The sequence below is a fragment of the Centruroides sculpturatus genome, unplaced genomic scaffold (assembly GCF_000671375.1).
Source record: "Centruroides sculpturatus isolate CEXI.00-Female unplaced genomic scaffold, Cexi_2.0 scaffold1009, whole genome shotgun sequence".
Classification (NCBI taxonomy): domain Eukaryota; kingdom Metazoa; phylum Arthropoda; class Arachnida; order Scorpiones; family Buthidae; genus Centruroides; species Centruroides sculpturatus.
The window spans coordinates 43,783-67,214 of NW_019385199.1; the positions used below are offsets into that span (position 1 = coordinate 43,783).

General features: G+C 35.8%; 3 protein-coding genes across 7 annotated transcripts; 2 read left to right on the plus strand and 1 right to left on the minus strand.

Moving 5' to 3' along the window:
- The first annotated feature begins 339 nt into the window (after nucleotides 1-339).
- On the plus strand, nucleotides 340-14,081 carry LOC111636054 (filamin-A-like). The gene is made up of 14 exons (XM_023381212.1): nucleotides 340-494; nucleotides 962-1,084; nucleotides 1,166-1,339; nucleotides 4,583-4,741; nucleotides 10,561-10,764; nucleotides 10,855-11,007; nucleotides 11,078-11,206; nucleotides 11,282-11,548; nucleotides 11,656-11,793; nucleotides 11,867-12,118; nucleotides 12,195-12,365; nucleotides 12,435-12,650; nucleotides 12,900-13,097; nucleotides 13,172-14,081. The coding sequence occupies exons 1-14, from the start codon at nucleotides 365-367 to the stop codon at nucleotides 13,357-13,359; spliced, it is 2,502 nt and encodes an 833-aa protein (XP_023236980.1). The 5' UTR covers nucleotides 340-364; the 3' UTR covers nucleotides 13,360-14,081.
- Nucleotides 14,082-18,811, minus strand: LOC111636058. 3 transcript variants are annotated; one of them, XM_023381219.1, is made up of 4 exons: nucleotides 18,790-18,811; nucleotides 15,504-15,646; nucleotides 15,333-15,419; nucleotides 14,082-15,264 (listed from the first exon to the last, which is right to left on the minus strand). In XM_023381219.1, the coding sequence occupies exons 2-4, from the start codon at nucleotides 15,642-15,644 to the stop codon at nucleotides 14,920-14,922; spliced, it is 573 nt and encodes a 190-aa protein (XP_023236987.1). In that variant the 5' UTR covers nucleotides 15,645-15,646; nucleotides 18,790-18,811; the 3' UTR covers nucleotides 14,082-14,919. The 3 variants fall into 3 exon arrangements, with proteins under 3 accessions (XP_023236987.1, XP_023236986.1, XP_023236985.1); XM_023381218.1 differs by lacking the exon at nucleotides 18,790-18,811 and adding an exon at nucleotides 18,628-18,770 and having other exon boundaries at nucleotides 15,504-15,647; XM_023381217.1 differs by lacking the exon at nucleotides 18,790-18,811 and adding an exon at nucleotides 18,347-18,582.
- On the plus strand, nucleotides 18,748-22,734 carry LOC111636055. 3 transcript variants are annotated; one of them, XM_023381215.1, is made up of 8 exons: nucleotides 18,748-18,864; nucleotides 19,278-19,408; nucleotides 19,469-19,544; nucleotides 20,470-20,586; nucleotides 20,665-20,759; nucleotides 21,339-21,498; nucleotides 21,588-21,668; nucleotides 21,742-22,734. In XM_023381215.1, exons 2-8 carry the CDS (start codon nucleotides 19,280-19,282, stop codon nucleotides 21,759-21,761), a joined length of 678 nt encoding a protein of 225 aa, XP_023236983.1. In that variant the 5' UTR covers nucleotides 18,748-18,864; nucleotides 19,278-19,279; the 3' UTR covers nucleotides 21,762-22,734. The 3 variants fall into 3 exon arrangements, with proteins under 3 accessions (XP_023236983.1, XP_023236982.1, XP_023236981.1); XM_023381214.1 differs by lacking the exon at nucleotides 18,748-18,864 and adding an exon at nucleotides 19,046-19,207 and having other exon boundaries at nucleotides 21,742-22,733; XM_023381213.1 differs by lacking the exon at nucleotides 18,748-18,864 and having other exon boundaries at nucleotides 19,047-19,408; nucleotides 21,742-22,732.
- Nucleotides 22,735-23,432: the final 698 nt, after the last annotated feature.

The following is a 23,432-nucleotide window of genomic DNA, read 5'->3' on the forward strand; positions in this document are numbered from 1 at the left end:
ATACTTATTGAAATATTAATACAGCGAGGTATAATTACGTGATTTACGAAATATTAAGTTTCGAATTAATTTTAGAATTTTTTTCAGCATATAAAATTGATTATAAACTATAAATATATATAAAATGTGCTAAATTATTTATATAAGGATATTTGAGTGCGTGGACTGAGAACGTCTTGTTCTGGCGAATATTTATAAGAAAATTGCTGAATCTTGATAAAATAAATATATTTTGAATGAAGAAAAAATAAACTTTCGAGCGCTTATACCTTAACATTAAAAGTTTATTTTATTAAGATTAATGTATTTTTAAAGCATTATATCTATGATAATTTAATTTATATTTTCTACTTTAAAGGTTAAAATGCCATCGAAGAAATCGGATAAACCAATTATAACGGACAATAGGGATGGCACAGTTAGTATTAAGTACGATCCTAAAGTAGAAGGTGTTCACGAACTCCACATCAAGTATAATCACGAACATGTACAAGGTAAATTTTTCTATATATAATAATAATTAATGTAAAAACAGCACGTTAATTAATTTAAATGTCATTTAGTCGTAAAATTAAAGATTTATTTCGACAACGGGAAACACGGCATCGGATTAAAGTTAAAATTCCAACATGTCATTGTTTATATTTAACGAAAGCGGTTAGCTGTAAAGATATTTGTTTTTTATTCTACAAAGAGAAACAGTCCTTTGTTCTATTTGGCAAGGACGATTAATTCTTGTCTTGTTTCCGTCTTTATAACTTCGTTCTTTTGTTGCCGTGCTTAATCTTACGACTGTTTACCGTTCTAAAATGTGAATGAAAGCGTCTAAAAGATACTCCAGAAGATACAAATGATAAAGCAAAAAGATACTAATTTATAAAACAAAGATATTTTCGCGTAGCAAAGTATATAATTTTAAATTTCTCATTATAAAGTTTTCAATATTTGCACATATTTACAGGAAGTCCTTATAAATTTCACATCGACAATATTTCTTCCGGTTACGTCACCGCTTGTGGCGAAGGCCTGGCACGTGGTAATGCTGGAGATCCCTGTAATTTTATCGTTTATACAAGAGGGGGTAGTAAGTAAAATAGTTTCTTATTAAATGAGTTTAAATAAAAATATATATACTGAAATTTTATATTCATTTCATTTCCTATAGCCAATTTATCGGTTCACGTCGATGGACCTACAAAATCAGAGGTTAATTGTCACGATAATAAAGACGGAAGCGTCAGCGTGTCTTACATACCTCCGGCTCCAGGAGAATATAAAGTATCTGTGAAATTTGATGGAAAACATATCAAGGACAGTCCGTTCACAGTTAAAATTGCAGGTCGGTAAAAATAGAAATTAAGAAAATTGCGTAATCTTCTCTAGAGCATTAGAATCAAATTTTAACAACAGTTTAATCCAATTTTATTCTAGAATAGCCTTTGACATTTTACAATGTGTAATCGCGCTCAAACAAACACTTTATTTATTTACATTACACTTACATCCATAAATTTTTAACTTTTTAGCTGAATTTTCTTAATATATTTAAATAATATAACCTGCTTATATAAAAAATACAGTTTAACTTATATTTATTTATTAAAATTGTAATTAATAATTTTATTTATTTTTTCTCTTTAATACTTAATCCTTTAAACAACTGCATAATTTGATATCCCCAATGTAAATCTAAATTATCAAACATGTCATAAATTATTTTTTACACTATTAATAGATAATTAAACGTTTTATGTCCAATTAAAGTTTGAATTGAAAGAATACATTTTGATTGTTAATTAAAAATTGAAATTTTAAACTGAATATTTTTTTCAATTATAAGTTCATGAATTTTTAAATTATAACATTTTGACGCTTTCAAAATTTCGTAAACATTTAAAATACATTTTGTACAATAATTTAAGTCTTTAGAATAAGAAACTTGATAATTTCTATTTATGTTATTTACAAAATATAAACGAATACAGTATTATCCATTTTATATATATAATAAACAATTCGTAAGTTCCAATAGGCAATGTAAAATTTGAAGTAAATTCGAATTTAAATATAAATGACTGTCTTAACTACGTTGATAAGAATGTGATTTGTCCGTCATTTACACAAATTTCTACCTACGTTTAGCAGAATAGAAGAAGCTCCTTTATTTTGAAATGTCTGGTATAAAAGCAAAAATCAAGTTTCCGCATTTAGAATAATGGAAATCGAAGTTTAATACTAATTTTTAATTTTCTGAATATTATCAATATTTTGAATATATAATTAATTTGTTCTTACTGAATATGAGCTTATACATGATGGATGTCCATGGATGGATGCCATCCATGATGAATGGGGTGGCACGCCATCGTACCGGTAAATCTGCCGTAATTGTGTCAATGGCAAATCATCGAACTATTCGTCCACCGCCGTGTTAGGACTATACACATATCGGTCACTATTCGGGGTACCGTCAATGAATACCGGACCGAGAAGCTGCTCATCTCAATTCCCGCACCAAACGCTTACGGTAAAACGTACTCAATGTCGCATGCGTGTTCGAAAATGTACTGCTCAGTGGCGCAGATGGTGACGATTCCCATCAAATATGCCGAAGGAGTGGTTCGTCGTGCTATAAATTTAACGTCATGTTCCACCACTCAAATCGCTGTGCTGAATCTCCTGCATGTTGTGGTTGCAGATGGCGGTGCATGTTATGGAGACCTAATATTCTCCGTATTTGTATTAGCTACAGTCCACAACCTAACCCACTGTTTTCAGCCTTTCTTTCATAGTTGCGACCTGCTTCTTTATTAGGATTATTGCACTTTTCGTATATTTAGTAATATACGTAAGAAATGTTATGGCACTGCTCACCACTAAATTTCATTGTACCCGGATGAAAACCACTGACTTAACTTACTCTAACCAATGCTGGAAATATCTCTTTTGCCTCTGGATAAAACTCATGTTTAAGTGTCACCCTATACACTCATTATAAACTTTGTTTTATTCGCTGATTTTGTCCTTGTTTTATATTAATAAAAAAGCATAATTATTTTATGCTTTTTATTGTATTTATTTATTTCAGAAAGAGCGTGCATGACCTTTGTTCGTTTTGCTCATCTCTATGCCAGTCGTGAGCAACCCATGGACCCGCGAGGTCTTAATACGCAGGTCCAGGGCTTCGTCAACGCAAATTTATTTTCTAGTTTTCTGCTTCGTGCCATTACGCAACCCTAATTCGACGGTCAGAGGGCAAAAGGGCATAAGTAACTTTTTATCGATTATGAGTTTATTGAAGTTAAGTCGTCACTAAATATAATGTACTTTTATGTTTATCACAGTAACGTCCTAGACAAAATAATTTCCATCATTTTCATATGCATAAACAAAAAAAAACAACATAATATTATTCTAAAATGTGAACTATAAAGTTATTTTTAGTTTCTGAAAATATATTGATATTTTTGACTTATAACCTTTTACCCTCTGACCCTCTAATATTCATAACGAAGAACATTGAAACTAAACTTGACCAGTAAAAAGATAAGAATAAACTACTGGTATATATTACAGTACTAGTGTGCATACCATTAGCATATTAGCATTTTAGTATATAGCCTACTGGCGATTAGGGAATATATTGTTATTCAACAGGCCTGCAACTCCATAAGAAAAAATTTATGCGGCTCTCATCCCGAAAAGATTGCTCATCACTGCCTTACATCGTGGCAAAAGGCATCATATGATGCGTAGCGCAGCTATCTTACGAGAAACAAACAAAAAAAGAACCAATAGCACTATTCGATTATATTATTATTTATTATATTTACAGTATTAATATATGCCAATAATATTTAAAATTAATTGTAGCAACGACAGAACATTAAATAAAAACAATAAATTGTCTCGTTTACAAAAAATAATAGTAAAATTGCATAGAATCTGTATGGATAATGAGGTATTAAAGTTTTATTTCAAAATATTTTAAATATTTATGTATTTATATTTATAAATTTTACAATTAAAATTTCACAAGTGTTTGAAAGTTATTTCATTTGTTTTTCACATATGCTAAAAAATAATCCATAACATTTAGTAATATTGCAAGTCTTTAAACTCTCGTCAGAACACATCAATACTCTAGATTTAAAATGCATGATTCATTTTAAGTGGGAGGGCCAAATTACGTGACTTTCCACTAGAATAGAAATGAGTATGAACGTCTAAAAAAGTTTGTGGAAAGGGAAAAATGCATAACTTAGCGAATTCCATCTATAGAAATGGTGCCAAGATTGAAGTTAGTGAAGAGAAGAAGCAGTTTTACTACCGTAGATTCAAGAAAATGGCTTTCAAAATGTTTTTTCCATTTTTTTAACTATGTTGCTTCCTGGCTACACTGTGCATTACATTACAGATTCCATTCCGAAACAGTTCTCAACTATTTCTCGGTCTTTTACAGCTGCTTATAATGTCGTAAAACTATATTTAAAGTTTAGACTGCCTAAATTGTTATATATAATTAGAAATTTAAAATGTTTTTATAAGAACTTGATTAAAAAAGAAGATAATAAATTTTTAGGTGAAGGACGAAAACGAAGTCAAGTATCCGTTATGCATTCCAGTGAAGTGTCGATTAATTGTACCGAAAAAGATTTAAAGACTTTAAATGCGAGTATTGTCGCACCTTCGGGATTGGAAGAACCTTGTTTTTTAAAAAGAATGAAAGATGGATTAGTTGGTGAGTGCATTTATTCATTTGCTTTTCACTAATATTTTAAATCAATTTAACTAAATATGACGCATTGAATATGGACTAGTGATTATTTAGAACACTTCAAAACACATCAATTCAAATTTTATTCACAACTTTATACATAAAAAGTAATACTTACCATATTACCACATTTAATATTTACCATTTTCTGGAAGAATCTTCGAAAAATTCTTCTTTATCGTTTATTAAACTGATATAAGTTCACGCTTTCTTTTAAGGAGAATAATTATAGGATATTCTGTATTTCTGTAATTATCAGATGTTTTAAGAAGAAATACTATGAATGAAACTGATAAAATTTAGTTTGTATTAACAGATTTTTCATTCTGAATATCTTCATTCAAAAATCAAAAGAAAGAGAAAATGGTTGGCAGAAGTGTTTTTAGTATTTGCCAAGGTCTTTTCCCTTTCTCAGATCTATCATTTCTGCCTCCTAAACAAAACCAATTTAGAGTGTAGAAATTTATTAAGTATGTTTCGTATTCGGACGGGTATATAATATATTTAGAATCTTATTAAAAAAAATGAATAATTTTTATTGCATCTCTTCATGAATCTTCTAAAATTACATAACGTATTCATCATGATTAGTTTAAAAAATTAAAATTTATTATTTAAATAAATTATTTCTATATAGTTTATCATTCTTTGCATTAATGAATTGCTTCGCATAATATTTCCTGAAATAGTTTCATATGTGTATTATTTGTAATACATAAATTACGAGAGAAAATTATATTCGTATTATGTATGGGTACGAAAAAAATATTACATAATACCCATTATTTTGTTCAAAATATGGAAAATGCAGTAGAAAAAGTAATATGAAATAATCTAGAATTCCAGCAAACATTTTACTATTATTACATATCATCGCTATTGATTAAAAACGTAATTAAAAACTAATAAAGTTTCTAAAAATTTGCAGTAGGTCTAATTTTTTAAACTACAGTATTTTCATAAATGATGAATAAAAGTTAAAAATAACAATGATTAGTTATTATCAAGCGGTTAAGAGGATGTTATAAATATTACGTAGATATTAAAGTAAAATTTGAGTTCGTTTGGCCTAATTAACTATCAAAAGTTCAAGATAAAATTATTTACATATAAATTCATTTAATAAATTACTTGTCGATTTATGAAAATGCAATGTAATTATTACATAAAATTAATAAATTTTTAAGACACGCCTGTCGAAACAGTCACCTTTTATTCCAAATTTCGTTTTTCAGAATAACACTTCGACCGCACTGACCTCATTGTAGACTGCAAGACTGCATATTTCATTGGAATTGCAAATTGCATAGGTGCTTTTACTTCCCGAGCACATAGCCGACAAAAGACCTCTACATATAAAACATTCATGATGATTCAAATAATTTCTATATACAGGGTGATTCGGGAGGAATCTTCAATATTTTCGGAGATGATAGTATGAGTGATTATAAACAAAAAACGTTCATATGAACATGTATCTGATTTCTTGTCTGAAAAATTTTTGCTGACGTGCATTTCGGTACCGCGCAGCTGTACGAAAAAATCAGATGAACATTGATCCACTGTGGTAAAAATTCCCTTAAATTATTATCTCTAACCTGATCTTTGTTTTTATTGGAGACTTACAAGTTAAAAAGTAATGATAATATTAATAATGTCCATCTAGCCATTTCGGTTATTTCATCGAATGTTCTGTTTATCTAGGTCAGGGGTGGCGAACTTATGGCACGTAAGGAGAAATCATCCGTTCGGTTTATCACCCGATCATCCTTTTTTCGATCAGCTTTTTTCATTTATTCTAATTAAAGTATATTTCTTTCATTTCTTTAAATACCGTTATTCGAAGTCTAAAACTTTGGCACGCATAAACATTTTTAAAGCTAAGTATACTTAAGATGGATGGCGTAAAAAGGTTCGCCACCCATGATCTAGGTCGTTTTCTGTTTGTCTTATTTAAAATCGGGACGTAGTTAGGTTGCATGGCGCAGCTGCACCCCTTTTTTCGAGGGTTTTACCCAAGTAAATCCGGATACAACAGGTAGTAAAAAATGTTGAAAGGCATATTGTTTTCTTCCTGCAACCTCCGCTAAAAATTTCTTGATCTGCTATTGTTTAAAATCGATAGATATATTAATAAGCAGTTTATAATTATTCTATGATAAGCAAACTTGGTATTAATTCAATTCATTCTTCACTTAAAAGCTTGTATTCTATTGTAAAGTCTTGTTTACTTGTATTCGAATTTTATAAATTAATGAGAAATTTTCTATGAGTAATTACATATTTTCTGTTTAATGATAAAGATAAATTGTTTTGTTAATGGAAGAAAATTACTAGAAAAAGTTTAGAAATTATATTTAAATTCTTAATTTTATAATAGTATTTAATTTCATTGATTAGATACTATTATTAATCACTAAATGTATTCATTAATTGAAAAGGTATGAAATATTAATATAATTTTTCAATAGTATACTGATCTTTTAGGAATTTCCCGTTATCCACAGATGCAATGATAATGTCAATAAAATAGAGAGATGGAAATGAAAATAAATCTGAACAATTAGAATTTATTAACATAACTTTAGTTCAACTTCTAAAAAATTCAGCAACGAGTTGCGTAACTTTCCCGGCAAGAAATTTAAAACTGTAGTTCTGCCATCTATTATGATATTTTATTTACAAAAACTTTATATACTATTAATTATTATGAAATGACAAAATGCTTAATTTCAAGGATAGAGACGAGTTTTGTAGAAAAAAATTGTAAATGCTAACGAGCAGTTATTTATTATGACGCCGGGATGTAATTTAAAATCATATTTTTAATTTATTTAATATATGATCTCCACCACGAATTAGTAGTGGCTTGCCCCTGTACATCACACTTTTCCTTTAACAATAGAATCGTGCCGGTCATCTAACTAACTCCTTTCGGGGGAAAATGTTTTAATTGATATAACGTGACTTCCTGTGCAAATCGGAAGTTCGTGTACTGTACAGTTAATCGAGGCCTCCTGCTCATAAGCTTTCAATATCTCGTCCCGATTTTCATATAACTCCGTTCTCAAGATTAAGGAAGGATAGACAAACAGACACGCAGATGGACGACAGTGGGTCTACGATTTTTTCAAATTGCAGCCCAAAAATAATGAGTAAAATCTTCATTAAGTCCGACCCCATTCAAGATACAACACACGACTCCCTCTATCTCCTACCCCTCGACCTTTAACTACCAAATTTTAATAGCATCAATCCTCTAATACACAAACCTCTCCATCAAATTTCAAAAATTTTTGACAAAAGGCACGGGAGTTATTAAGCTTCAAAGTGGGTGAACAAAATGGTGTTCACACACACTAACATCCATACGTACAGTGAAACCCCCAAGTTTTCTGCACTTCTCGACGTTTTAAGGTCCTCGAGTCCAAAAACGTAAAATCTTGCGAGAACGTTTTTTTGACCGATTGACATACCTTCACTGTACACATTTATAAATTATACCTTTGTGTTAATTCCTTTTACCTCTTTGTCCTTACTTTTTATATTTCTGTTCCTATATGTTTACTTGGACTTTGTTTATTAATAGGACTTATACCGGTGAAGTTTCTGATTAGCAAAGAGGAAATCCTAGTCAAAAGTCAAAACAAAATATCTTTATTTTCACCCGAAAATAAAGATACTTTGTTTATATCTTTGTGTATTTGGCACGCATTTCGAGTATTTTTGAACATAAATTAATTAATTAAACTAAGTATAACATAACTAATAATGGAATTTTAAAATTACTTTGAGAACTGGCATTGTTATGCTTAATGTGAAAAATGTAAAATCATTATATTATTGTAGCATTAAACATCCGAGAAATGACAATAATTTAGCCGAAAGAAGGAATTTACCGATTAAAATAATCATTTCATTTGGTTATTCAAATATTCCAAATTATATTACAGCATATTGAAAATTATAGATTCTTCCAAGACAATGTTTTTTTAAATACGAAGTAAGAATATATAAAGACTGTTACTAAAAATTAGTGAAAATGATGGCCATCATTTTCACTAATTTTTAATCAAGGAATTAGCATATATAAAAAAAAAAATTCATTTATTATTATTAATGGCCAACGTTCACAGACATATTTTATCAAACTTTTTTTTTTGTTATTCAACGCTGCAAATGCCAAATAGTTTTTTTATCTTACTTAAAAAGATAACAATGTTTAATATATCATTTCCAGATAACAATTCCAATAATATATTATTTTTATTAAATAAAGAATTTCTCATATAAATTACTATTCTAATTTTCAATCTTCAAGTTTACTATTTTTCATATACAGACTCAATAAATCACTTAGCCTATATGTCCTCGATTGTGATAAAATTAATACTCGTTCCATTGGTTATAACCGTATTTTTAAATTAATAAGATGTTATAGACCGATGAATAACTGGTTATTAATAGACTAATTTATATCAAGAAATGCACTACTAAATTAAGAACCGAATAATACATTCACGAAATTAACAAATTTATTATTTCATTTTAATATACTGTATGTATAATAGAAAGTTTCTATTATAAATAGGGAAAAACACGATCGAGATTACTTTTATTAAACTCATCATATATGAATTTTTTCTGAGTTATTCTTTAATAATCTTTTCTATCCCTTCGTAATAATTGATGTTATTTAGACAGATGACGGCACGACTCTCTCGCTAACAGGAAAAGTATGATATAAGGGAGCAAGACACTGCTAATTTGAGTTGGAGAGCATGTTTTAAATTAAATAAATTTTTAAAGATATGATTAAAAATTGCAACCTGGCATTGTGACACGGTCACAATAAATAATTGCTCGTTGGTATTTACATTTTTAGAAAAAGCTCGACCTTTTACCCAAAATAAGATTGCATTTTCTTTCTAACCTTTATAAATTATAATTGAAAATTGCCCTTTTTAATCTCCCCTTCGAGTGCCGGAAGTATTGTGAATTATTTCACGTTTGTATTAATTATTTTTACAAATTTATCACAATAAATAAATAGTATTTCCCTGTACAGAGTTTGTGTAAAAACACGTAACATTTTATTTATTAATTTTTAATTAAGAAATATAAAAAGTAGAGATACGAAACAGAAAATACGTGGTATATAAAACTCGAAACTCTCTAATTTGTTTTCTTAAGCGCAAGTTAGTTAAATTAGTAAACGTCAAATATCTCTTTTATTTCGTGTAGTGAAACAAAAACTTATTTTCAGATAGATTTATTTCTGTTAAACTTACTCTTCGTTAATGATAAAGATTTACTGTTTATTTACTTGTGCGGGCGAAGCATTTCTTCTAAATGGGAATAAGCATTTCTATTGTTTGTCATAATTCTAATCCAAGCAAAAATTTTTAAAAATCTTTTGGCTTTTGGGGTGCGAGATATCGTTTGGTGATAAAATGTTTAATTTATAAAAATATTTCATTTACGGAACGGTTTTTTCTTAGAAAACTTAAAGGTCTATAAAAAGGTTTATTCTACGGTCTTGGTCTTTAGTATAAAAAAACGATTTATAAGTGAACATAAATGAACACGTTATCAATTAACACAGTGTTTTTAAAAAAGACACAAAGTTTCCGATAAAATGTTTTTCAATCGAATTGGTTAAAAGTTTTTAGCTTTTCCACCGAAAACCAAATTTTCTTTAAAATAATTATGCAGTTTTAATTAAGATCTTACGTGCTTTTTCTGTTGTAAATATTTTGTAAACGACTTTGAATTTTCTGCAGGTATTTCGTTCACACCTCGCGAAAAAGGCGAACATTCCGTCAACGTGAAACGTCTAGGAAATCACGTGAGAGGAAGTCCTTTTAAAATTCTGGTTGCGGATAAAGAAATAGGAGACGCATCCAAGGTTAAAGTTTACGGAAATGCTTTGAAAGAGGGAGAAACTCACGTAGAGAACGAATTTGTGGTGGAAACGACAAATGCCGGTAGGTAAACGTGAACAATTTAAAGCTCTTTTTAAGGATGCGGAATTCGAACCTCTTTCTACATTTAATTCTTATTCTTTCTATCTTCAGGTTACGGAGGTTTAAACTTTTCCATAGAAGGACCGAGTAAAGCGGACATCAATTACGAAGATAAAAAAGACGGAACTATAAGATTTTACTACACCGTAACCGAACCGGGTTACTACATCGCCAATCTGAAATTTGCCGATCATCACGTGAAGGGTAAGTTACGTGGCGACGTTTGATCCGCACGACAGACGTTCGGGTAATCGAACGAATTTTGCATAATTAGGAAGCCCGAGCGCCATAAAAATAACCGGAGAGAAATCCAACATCCAGAGAGAAACCATCAAAAGGTTCAGGAAACCCGCTCCCGTGGTCGCCGTGGGCAACGAATGCCGATTGTTTTACAAGATGGCAGGTGAGTGTCGAGTGCCTTTACGTACTGTATCGTACGCGGCACGGCGCTGGTATTTATGAATGGAACAAATCGTAGGAACCGTGGCTTTCGACATGGCCGCCAAATTCACCGCTCCCAACGGAGACATGGACGACGCGGAAATCATAGACAAAGAAGATTCGGTCTACGCCATCCACTTCATCCCCAAAGAAGTGGGCAACTACGCCGTTAGCGTTCGATACAAGGACATGCACATACCCGGTTCTCCCTTCCAATATACGGTCGGACCCTTCCTGAACTTCGGAGCTCACAGGGTGCACGCCGGAGGTTTCGGACTAGAACGAGGACTGGCCAACGAACCGTGTAAGTAGTCTCTCCAATCCCAAACACTTATTTAACACGCGATAACACATTTAAACGTGGCAAAACGGAGATAAATGTTATTTTGGCATTCGATTTATTTTACAAAGGTGAATTCAACGTGTGGACGAGAGAGGCGGGTGCAGGCACGTTGGCCGTATCCATGGAAGGACCTTCCAAAGCCGAATTGGACATGAAAGACCTGGACGACCAGACGGCTCTGGTTTCCTACATCGTTACGGAGCCGGGTAAAGCCTCGATCTCTATTTTTAGTTGTCTTTTCGTCACCGATTCTTAGCCTTTGTCTCTTCCCTCGTTCAGGCAACTACCGCATAGGAATCAAGTTCAACGACGAGCCGATTCCCGACAGCCCTTTCAACATCTTCGTCATGGCGCCGGTGGGAGAAGCCAGGAAGATCGAATTGGGACGGATGCCCGATTCCAGCGCCCTTCAAGTCAACAAACCCATCGCCTTCAACATCCAGATGAACGGGGCCAAGGGCATGCTGGACGGAAAAACCATATCGCCTTCTGGAGTGGAAGACGACTGTTTCGTGGCACCCGTCGACGAAGGTGAGAGAACCCGACCCCCGTTTTATTTAGCCGTAAATTCGTCATAATAAGTAACTCGGCCACTTTTTCAACGCAGATCAATGGGCGCTTCGTTTCATACCACGAGAGAACGGGATTTACTACATCCACATCTGCCTCAACAACATCCACATTCGCGAGAGTCCCTTCCGCGTTCTGATAGGGAAGGACGACGCCGACCCGGCGGCGGTCACCGCCTACGGAAACGGGTTAAAGGAGGCCCGCTCTGGTAAAATTCCCTCTTACGACACTCTCCGGAGGCCCGGACGTGGTAAGAAAGGTCTTTTGTCTTTTTCAGGTGCCAAAACCGATTTCATCGTGGACACGTGCAGCGCGGGAGCGGGACAATTGGTGGTGACGGTAGAAGGACCTTCGCACGTCACCATGGATTGGACGGAAGTGGAAGAGGGTTACAAGTTTCGTTACACTCCTCTGGCACCCGGCGATTACTACATTAATATAAAATACAACGGTTATCACATCGTCGGAAGCCCCTTCAAAGTTCACAGCACAGGTAAGATCGCCTCCTTCCCAAAGTGCAATTGCCCGGCTTTCGAACCGTGCAGAAAATTCACATATTTTCGTTTTGCATTGGAAACGTTAATTCTGGATGGGTAACGGGCATAAAGAGGAATGTTTTGTAAAAGCGAATTAAAAATCACCAACTCGGGTCAAACCACGGAGAAAGAAAGTCTGCAGACGTCGCCGACGGTGATAAATATCGATAAAAATTTGTAACGGGAGTAATTTGAATTTTTGACAGGGAGCCTGTTTGCCGAACCGGGTCTAACGGAAGTATCGTCGCTAACCGTCGACACCGTTCCGAAACAGGCCAAACACAAGGTAGACCACCTACCCCAGTTCCGTTCGGACGCCTCCAGAGTGACCTGCAAAGGACACGGACTGAAAAAGGCCATGACTCACAAAAACAATCAGTTCACCGTCAACTGTCTGGACGCGGGTACGATCGCCTCGATCTTTCCCACTCCAGGCTTACCCTACCACCTTACTGACCTTATCCGTCTTTATCTCTAGGTAACAACTTCCTGTTCGTGTCCCTTTACGGTCCCAAGGGTCCCTGCGAAGAACTCAGCGTGAAACACATGGGAAGGAATCTGTACCAAGTGGGTTACGTCATCAAGGATCGCGGCGATTACGCCCTGATAGTGAAGTGGGGAGACGACCACATCCCCGGAAGTCCCTTCAGAGTGGAAGGATCTTGAGATCGTCGAGGTCGCGGTTTCGCCAATGTTTGACTGAATCAGACACCACCTAGACACGTTTCGTCATCCATTGTTCAGAAAGTTATTTTCCCGACATATCAGCGATTACGCGTCCACCCGATGCTAAAAATATTCGTTTCGTCATAACCGTTTGTCGTTTTTCTTTTCTTTCCCGTAGTCGAATAGACACGTTCGTGTTATTTAATTCGATTTCTCTTCCGAAAATTGTGTAAGATAACAGATGGATTTCTATTCGCACGTTTGGACCAGCGTCTCTTCCCCGTGGGTTTGGCCCGTTTTCTTTTCCATTAGTCGGCAGGAACCCGATCGTTGGAAACATTTGGTCGCATCACTGCCAAAGGAGCCAGGATTAGCGTTAAAGTCGTTCCTGCCATACGAACACCGGGGCCACTCATTAACGTTTGCGTCTCCGCTTTATAACCGCCAAAGTCGGCTTTTCGACCTTTAACACTGGCACCAAATTCCGTTTCCTTCCCAACGCGTAACCCATTAACCAGGATTAACCTCTCATGGACTAAACGCCCGGCAGACATTTTGGAAAACGGTGCGAGTAACACCAGAATAATCCTTAGCGTCTTCTATTTAATTCCTCTAAACGATGGCGTCCGCGCTTCCTTCCCCAAAACGCCGCTTTTAAATAATCTGGAAGTAATCGCTTCCTTCGAACCCCATGAGAAACAATAAAAAAGAGTATCATTCAATTAGCAGTGTCAAATACTTTATTTCGGTATTTAAAAACTTAACAAATGAAACGTAATGTACAGTACTTTAGCACCCTTAGTGTGAGCGAAAACTTTGTGACAGAAGTTCGGACTAGGCAACGAATAACAAGAGAGAAGTGTTCGTATTCAAATACAGAATAGGTAATATCGAGAAGTTCCGAAACGACATTACATTATATATGTTAATTAATCGGGCAAATTGGACTTGAAAATTTCAAATTCCGCCAACTTTCCAATACCGGACAACGTAACAATGGCCCGAATTGTGACGTAGACGATAAATACGTTTCGGAAATTATCGGCTTTTCCGCCAACGATACTAAATAGAAAAACGTAAAAGTTAAGTAACGGCAACGGGCCGCAACCACACTCGAAAGACCAGCGGGAGATTCCACCGATAACAACGACGTCGGCACCTTATTTAAAGGCCGGTCGGCCTACGGTAACGCGCGACGATTTCTATTAGTCGTTAGTCGACGCATCCTTTGGCACTAATATGGCGATCCGGAAATCACCGGTCCAAAAAATTGTCTGACAAAGTAACAAATATCGGACAATCACGCGAGATTATTAAAAAAATATACTCGCGGCAAAAATGGTAAAAATTCGTAAACGCTAATTAAGGTAGAAAAATACAGTGACCCGCGCGCGAGACGATCGATCGACCAAATTACGGACAGGAACGTCGTAAACGCTTAAAGTTGCATTTAAAACGTACCGGGCCGAAAAATCTGCCGCCGGATTTCGAAAAGTAGGGGGCCCGGCGGATAGAGGCATTATTATTGCGTAAGAGTAGAAGGCGAGTGTTATTTTACCGTCACACCACCGAGACGTCGTCCAGACTGACTCCCGCGTAAACGTGATGGTAGTGACTGCTCCAGAGAATGGACAGGAACCAGGAGGCGGAAAGGCCTCCCGCCGCTCCCAGGACGGACATGACCAGCATCAGCGCCCTCATGGAGGACAGGACCGTCCGGCAATCCGTGTCGCGGTAGGGAAACAACTGGTCGTACAATTGTCCGTCTTTGCGACACACGCAGTCTCCCCCCGAGGGAGAACAGGAACTGTACCGATCCACGTACAGAAAGACGTGTACCGACAGAAAGACCGAGGCTATGGTGCTGGTCAGGACGGACACCGGAAGTGCCACGAAACACGCCACCTGAAACGAGAATCGTCTTTTAGTTTCTTCCTAATCCGAGGTTTTCGGATTAGGAAGAAAGAAGTTACCTTAAAAGAAAAGACGGACTTCTTGGCCGAGTGCTTGTTTTTGCATCCGAAGACCAAGACGCTGGATATGAGTCCGGACAGAAGTAACTGGAAACAGAGAAACTCGTAATGGCGCTTCTAGACAAAGAAAACGCCCGAATTCGGGTGGAAAATCGGAATATCGATACTCACGGGTACGGATGCCCACAGAGGGAAGTGTCGGACGGAGAGGGAAGGGACGGTGAAGGCGGCGTGGATGGCCACCGCGGTCAGGACCGCCCCCGTCACCACCTGAACGATGGACAGTAGGGCGGCGCATCTCCAACATTTCATATCTGAAAGGGAAAATTCCTCCGTTAATCGTTAACTCGCCACTTTTAAGTATTACCGCCGGTGAAAATCCACAGGTCTACAACTTTTGATAATTGCAGCCCGGTATTAACCGTTTGCTGCGTAAACAGTACACGACCGATAATCGGACGAAACAAATCTAGACAGGTGACGCCTGGCCAATTCTCGTTTGGCACAATAGGCGTACGATAAAAACGAAATACGGGAAACGACTTTATTCGTGGCAACAAAATAAAGTGCGGGTTAAATACAGTCTGACCTCGATATAGCGCCGCCATTTGTCGGCACTAAATGGAGTATGGCGCTAATAACGGCTTCAAACAGAATTGTACGTAGACTTTAGGTTTGACAGCTGGAATCCAGGTGATTCGGTGTAAAAACGCAAAATCTTACGTTTTAATAATTGGCAGGTAAAGAAAGGTTCCGTATTTAATACTTATAGGGTGATCCGAGGGGTAAAACTTATTTAGGAGGGCGTTATACCGAGGTTTGATTGTACATTTATTTAATAAAATAAACCTAAAGCTCCCAAGAAAAACATCGACGCGCATCTCAGATTCCGTATTACAGATGTATTACATAAATCGAATGTCAAGTTACGTATCGTACGCTAATTCCGCAATTTACAAATCAAACGACGAGTCATAGGTAAACACCAATCTATCCTCACAATAGTAACACCGACCTCTTCGTTAGTTATTCATTTGTATATTTTACCGTAAACGAATGGAATTCATTTATTTTATTAAACAACTTTTATGGTTTGTAACTATCCTCTTACAGAAATCCAAAGACAAAATGGTCCATTCCACCAATGTACAGTACAGTATTTATTAATTAGGATAAAAACAAAAGTTACGAGTGGACGTCCCGATGGCAAACTTCTTTTCGGTGTCTTCGCATCTCGACTTTTGCTAGCCGAGATGGCAACAAAATAAAGAGTCTCTTCTAAATATCTATTCGTCATTACTCATCGATACCGCCTGTCAAATATTATATATTTCTACATTTCGTGTATCCACTGGCCGCCATCTTTATCATCTTTATCTCCTGTTGTCTACAGTATAACACGCGTAGCAACTAAATTCGGTTATTAATCGTTGGATAAAAAACTTCTGCGGGTGAGATCGAAAGCTTCGTAAACTTTAAATCTTTAACTAATGGCGCAATCTGGCAAATAACACTTTTAAAGATTTATTTATGTCGTTTCCAATTTTTTCGTGTCGGCAGAACACTAAACTTTGAGTAATAATATGAAAAAAAATGAAAGCCCTCAAAACTCAAAAATAATAATAAACCGGCAACGAGTTACTCGACTTTCCCGGCAACATTTCAAATTTTAGTGAAGCCATCCGTTATCATATTTTATTTTTAAAAAACTTTTTATATTTTTAACTATTATAAAATGGCAAAAAGCTTAATTTTGAAAGTAGGGACGGTGTTTATAAAGAACTGTAAACGGTAATAACCGGTAAAATCGTCATTAAGTCCGACCCTACGGGAGATACGCGCGATCCCGTTATCTCCCGCCTCCTCGACCTTTAACCACCAAAATTTAATAGCGTCGATCCTCCTAACAAACAAACCTCCCCGCAAAATTTCAGAAATTTTTGACAAGCAGCACGGGAGTTAGTAAGCTTCAAACAAGGTGAACAAAATCGTGCCCCTCCACACAAACATCCATACATACAGAAATTCCCCTCGACGTTTCCAGGTGCACAGAGTCCAAAAATATTCAAATCTTCGGGGGGTCATTTTTTGACCGATGGCCATACTTTCCCTCCGTTATAAGTAACAGCCGGGAAAGTATAAATAAAAATTAGATTTCGGATAAAAAAGCTCCTAACTGTTCTGTTGGCACACCACCAGAGATGTCATATCAAAGACATTTTAATAGCAACTATTACATATGTAGCAAATTGTACGAAAGCAGTTATTCGCCAATCGCTTGCGTTTTCTTCAAACCACGTGTCAAAAAATTATAATTGCAGATTACTATTTCACGCGTTTAATAATAATGAATTTACCGGTTAACACGATATATTCTTTCACATAGCTGCGATGTGATAACATACTAGAAATGTCACCATAGTTTTTTTATTTAAAAAAAAATTAAATACGTAAACGTCGCGTTATTCGAGTACATAATTCGTTTACTTAATAGTCTATTCGACTTCCGCGCTGCTTAGTTTTGTTTTCGGTCCTATTTGTGGCAGGACCGAAAATTCTTTACTGGTAACATCTCGAATAATTGTGCCGATGACGTCTTAATTTTTAACCGCGCCCGGTAGCTTCAATAATTGCATTACGCGGGTTGAGAAGATCGGGCAAACGAGTATAAAATACGCGAGTACGAAGTTTTTCTTCTTAAATCCGATTATTAAAGCCAAATCGACTGCCGAATTATCGGGTTGCCGGCCGAGACAGACAAATCAAGAATACTGTACTAAACGGCGAAAGAAGTACTCGAAAACGAACTAGGCCAGGGGTGAAAAAAAACACAAATTAAAGAGAAGACAGATGTTAAGACGATTCCATTCGCATCGGTTGAATCGGAAAGGGCGGGACTTTTCGTTACTAAAATAAAAACCGGATCGAATCGACCATCTTTGCTTATTAAAATCTTATTATAAAATAATACAAAATATTATTGTAAATTGTTTTATTTAAGAAACGAAAATTACCTTCCAAGTTAGAAGTTTCATCTAAGTTCATTTTTTTCTTTAAATCCGGGAAACGTCACTTTTTTTCTCGAAATCCAGAGACAAGCAAAAAAAGGACGGGGAAATAAATAACTCTACATCTTGCGGACTAACCGCAACGAATCGGTATGCGAGTGAAAATTATTAACGTATAAAACGAAAGGCAAGTAGCGAGCAAAATGATTCAAAAACGAACTAAGTCCATAGAGATTTTGGAAGATTTCCATTTCGAGCGAAAATAGAACAAAATGAAAATAACTTACCCCACACAAAACGGTAGAAATACTTCCAACTTTTATCCTTTCGCCTCGTCTACGAAAGAATATCGAGTAAAAACAATAATTCGTTCGTGTATCGTAACACTTCGCTTTAAATACGCAAAAACAAAACTGAAACTATCCGCAAAGAATTTGTTTACATCTTACCTCTAAAACATATGTCGACCGGCAGTGCTGCCAACCCCGAGACCAAATTTTAATTCGCCAATTAAATTAATTATCGTAAGATATAAATTACTTTAAACTATTACTTCGATTCGTAAATATAATAATAATAAATATATAAACTAGAAAATACTCGAACGGATCGCCATCTCCTTTTCCTGGCTTTTAATTTATTGTCCTGGACGTTATATCGATCACATTTTAGTTTTAAATAATTTCTATTCTAAGCGCATCTAATTAAATTTATATTTTAAAAATACGGCAACGTCAAAATCTATAAATTCGATTTAATTGTTGCCAGCCAAACCATAATAATTCCATAAAATTTTATCACGCAACAAAAGTATTGTTTTTTTTTCGATTTGTTATTCTTCTTCCGAATCGAATCGATAATTTGGAGGTTTGTGAAAACAATTAATATAAATTTCTATACCGTACTTTGATGGTAATGCTTCGTTCTTCGATGGCAGAGATGGATGTGTGGCGAAATATCGTAAAAGATATCCTTTCGGAGATCAAGAGTCGCGTGCCGGATTACGACGACTCCTTTCTTTTGGGCCCTCGCGATACGAACGAAACCAATCCATCGGGCTATCTTCGGGTAAACTGTCTTTTTTTTTCTTGATGTAAAAAGTGTCATTTTCTTACCTTTTGCTCGCAGGATTTGTTGGGAATGGCGAAAATGTTAGTAACGAAAATCCCGAAGGACGGGACGGACGAGAAATCGGATAAAATCGGTAGGTAAATAAATAATTTTCCCTGTTTCACCGAGACAGATAAGGGTATTTTTAAGTGACGTAAGCCATTATAAACGTTTATATTGAAAATAATAAGAAAGTAATTTTAAATAACAACTTAAAAAATTCAATTCGCGTGCCGAGTGAGGAATCCCGTTTTTAGTTGCTCTGTCCCCGGTACAGCGCTTTTTGTGTCTGTCGTCCAGATGCGCAATGTGGCATCATCATCCGGGTGAAAGAGGATGATATCTCACGTAATATCTTATCCATCCATCAAACCTTGAGGATTCGACTCGAATTGGTTTTTAGACAATATTAGACTTATGAAATTACCTGTAATCCATGAAATACTACAAGAAAACGAATGGAGTCATACACGGAAATAATTAGATTCGGATATTAAGAAAACCATACTATATGACTCGATCAAGTCCAAGATTCGCTTCTTCGGATGTGACACGTCATGGATATTCACCACATACACAAGGGAGAAACGACTCTTCTTGTTGCGATGAAATTCCGTCTTTCGGCGCCATACGTGGCTCGGCAAGTCCACGACGACTGGCTCAAACATATGAACACGCGCTCCAACATGGCGGACACATTGAATACAACTTGCAAGCACTTTGTGGACAATTTGCACGCGAATAACTCTTAAACGAATAAAATTAAGGTAAAATCGACACTTCCGTTGTATTTTGGGATAAATTTCGGGTTTAATTCATGTATGGCACGGCCTCTATCCGTTGAAAATTGAGCTGCATTCAAAATGGCGATTGCGAACCTAACCCTCACAAATTTGAATCCCCCTCTAAAGTGATATAAGCTTCACTTTTTCTGCGCCTGCATTGAATTTTTAATCGCTTACATCATTCGTAACTACGCTATTGATAAAAATATAAGAGGGAAATGAATTTTACGGTAGGTAAGCTTCGAAAACAATTAGAATCGTATCAACTACGTTGCAACAGTTTAAATGGACTCATCCGAAAGCTGCAAGAGCAATGCACGAATCAAAGCGAAGTGGTGAAGTCTTGCATTGGTAATTTCATAATAATATGCCTTATACTCCTGTCTTAAAACGAATTCGTAAAGATTTTTAAAATGATGTAATTCGCAGATTCTATCATTCGACTGAGACATACAGGAGACAAATTTCTGGAAGAGATGATATTCAAATACGAAGAAGCGAAGAGAAAGAAAGAAAAGGCGGAGGTAAGCGCCTATTCAATTGTGCAAAGCACGAGAAAGGACTACAATCGACATTCATGTATAATACTACACGACTAAGGGTGCGACTATGCAGACACGAGCGAGCGAATTTTCCGAGAGAGCGAGAATATGTGGCGAGAAGAGGCGAGACGCGATAAATATCAAAACCTGTCAGATATGTGCGAGAACAAGAAATTCGCTCTCGCTAGCGTTATTTCTCGCTTCTCGTTTGCGCATGGTTTTCCTTTGCGAAAACTAAATCGCTCGCTGCCTCTCGCTCGCTCTAAATTCGCGTCTGCATAGTCGCACCCTAATGCTTCCGAAAACTAAACAAATAAACAAACAGATTATAAATTACCTCAGTGTGTTACCCAGCACGGAGGTACGAAAGGACCACTGCGCGGTCCGAACGGAAATCGAGGGCGGGCATGATATATACGGAAGTCTACAACGGGTTCTTATTCTGTCTATTTTCAAAGTTCTAGTCAGTTTTTCCCACGGGGTCCAACAAGCATCCACGCCATCTCCAGACCTTCAAATACAGTACGTATTACGATTTGTACTGTACTTGTATCTTTACAGAAAGAGTTGATGAAACTGGAAAATGCTTACACTTCGACACTTCAGATACTTTCAGAAATATCAGACATGGCCAAAAAGTTGCGCACTCGCTTTGTCGAAAATCGCAGCTTAACAATAGAAGAATTGGATGAATTCGATAAAAAAGACGAAGAAAAAAACGGTTGACGAGACGTTACTATGAAAAAATATATATAAAATAAGGATTATTTATATATATAAATAATCAGGTTATAAACTTTCTTCCTGTAGACGACCTTCCGTGTTCGATATCCGAATACACCACCATAATCGATCGTATGACGTACACTAAATTAGAGCCGCTTCGAATCGGTAAGTTGTAATAGAAACAATAAAAGGACACGTTCCAGGAATTTTTGTTTGAAATTTTTAATATTTCGTGCAGGCATCGATTGCGGGGAGTAGAAAAACAGAACCTTTTGCCTTCTACTGGACTTTTAATATTTCCATTGGCAAATTTAGAAACTGTAGAATAATTTTGGGAAAACAACGAATTTATTCAAAATTGATTTTCATATAAAATTCATAAATAAAAATTGAATATCGAATATCCATTTCTTTAAAATCGCATAAATTCTCGCATGCTAAAGTAGCTAAATGACCGCGCGACAAGACGTTCTCGTATTCTCCAGGAAGATCTGGTTTCGAATTTGGCCTCCACACGTTAAAAATATCAAACATTTGGAATTTTACAAAATTCGTACAAATGGGTCGAACCATCGCCCATGCCAAACACTCCATATCGAGTAGCGCTCGTAACCCATAACGGGTAACCGAGCATTAATTAAATATCTACGGTTGTAGTGAATTGTGTTTATTTATTGACGTAAAGGGCTATTTTTTTGCCAGCAAAAGCGGGACGCTTTTCGCACGTGCCAATTTCGGATAGAGTACAATCTCGGTAATCCGACATACACGCACCGGTGCCGGATTAAGGTAAGCTTTTCTATTCCAGTACGTTTCCGCAAGATTTGATGTTTGTTACTCGGCAATATCGAAACGCTGTCGCTTATTCTTGTGTATTCTAATAACCCAAATGTCGATCGTGTGAAGTAAATGCGGAAGCAAGCTTCAATTTGAATTAATTCTCTTAATTCAAATTGGGAGTCTAACAATCTTTACTGTCGTCCCTAAACTGGAGCTCGATATGGCCTTAGTGGAGTGTTAAATTAATAGTAACTGCAATTTGAACTAGTGGAAAAACTTGCTACGAAATTGACCATTTCCAGTAATATCGGAGAGTCGAATAGTGCTGGATTACTGGACATATCGAATTAGAGAACGGTCGGATTACCAAGAGTATATTGTATTTCTATGATTCTATGGAATACCAACCTTCATTTGGGCAATATTGTTCTACGAAAATAAAGCTAAAATATTTAAAATATTCTTAATAAACTTAAAAAAAATATGTCTTATTAATCTTTCTAAAAACGGTTAAATTATATTGCTCCATTCAGTAGTGAACCCAGGGGACCCACCCCCTGGGTTCACTGGCACCTCCCGAAGTAAAAGGAACTGTATTGTGTCCTGTGTTCTATTTCTATACTACTTAGAACTATTAATAGAGTTATGATGTGGTGTAGGAGCAATTCCGACCCTGGACACACGGATTATCTGCCTGTGCACGTTATACAATGCATTACTGCATAATCAGCGATTTGAGAGCATCCAAAGCCTCCTTTGCGACAGATATTCTAAGAATTCGGTAAACTTTCCTACAGCTATTGCAATGCAGTATCTTTTTGTAAATACATACAGGAACTATCACAAAAGAATGTAGAATATTTACATATTACGTATAGCATCATAAAGGTTTGGTTAATGCTTTTGTCAATTCCTACGAAAATCAGTTTGTGGCTGACTGAAAATTCATAGTTGATGGCTCTTCTAGTAACCTCCTCTGGAATTAAAAGGTATCTGTATTGATACTAATTGGTGTCATAATCACTAATAGCTAATGAAAATGATAGAAAGACACTATTTCTTTGAAAAAAAAACAGGGAACACAAAATTATTGTTGATAACAATATTGCCTATGGGTAAGGTGAAAGAAACTTATCTGGAGCTTGCTTG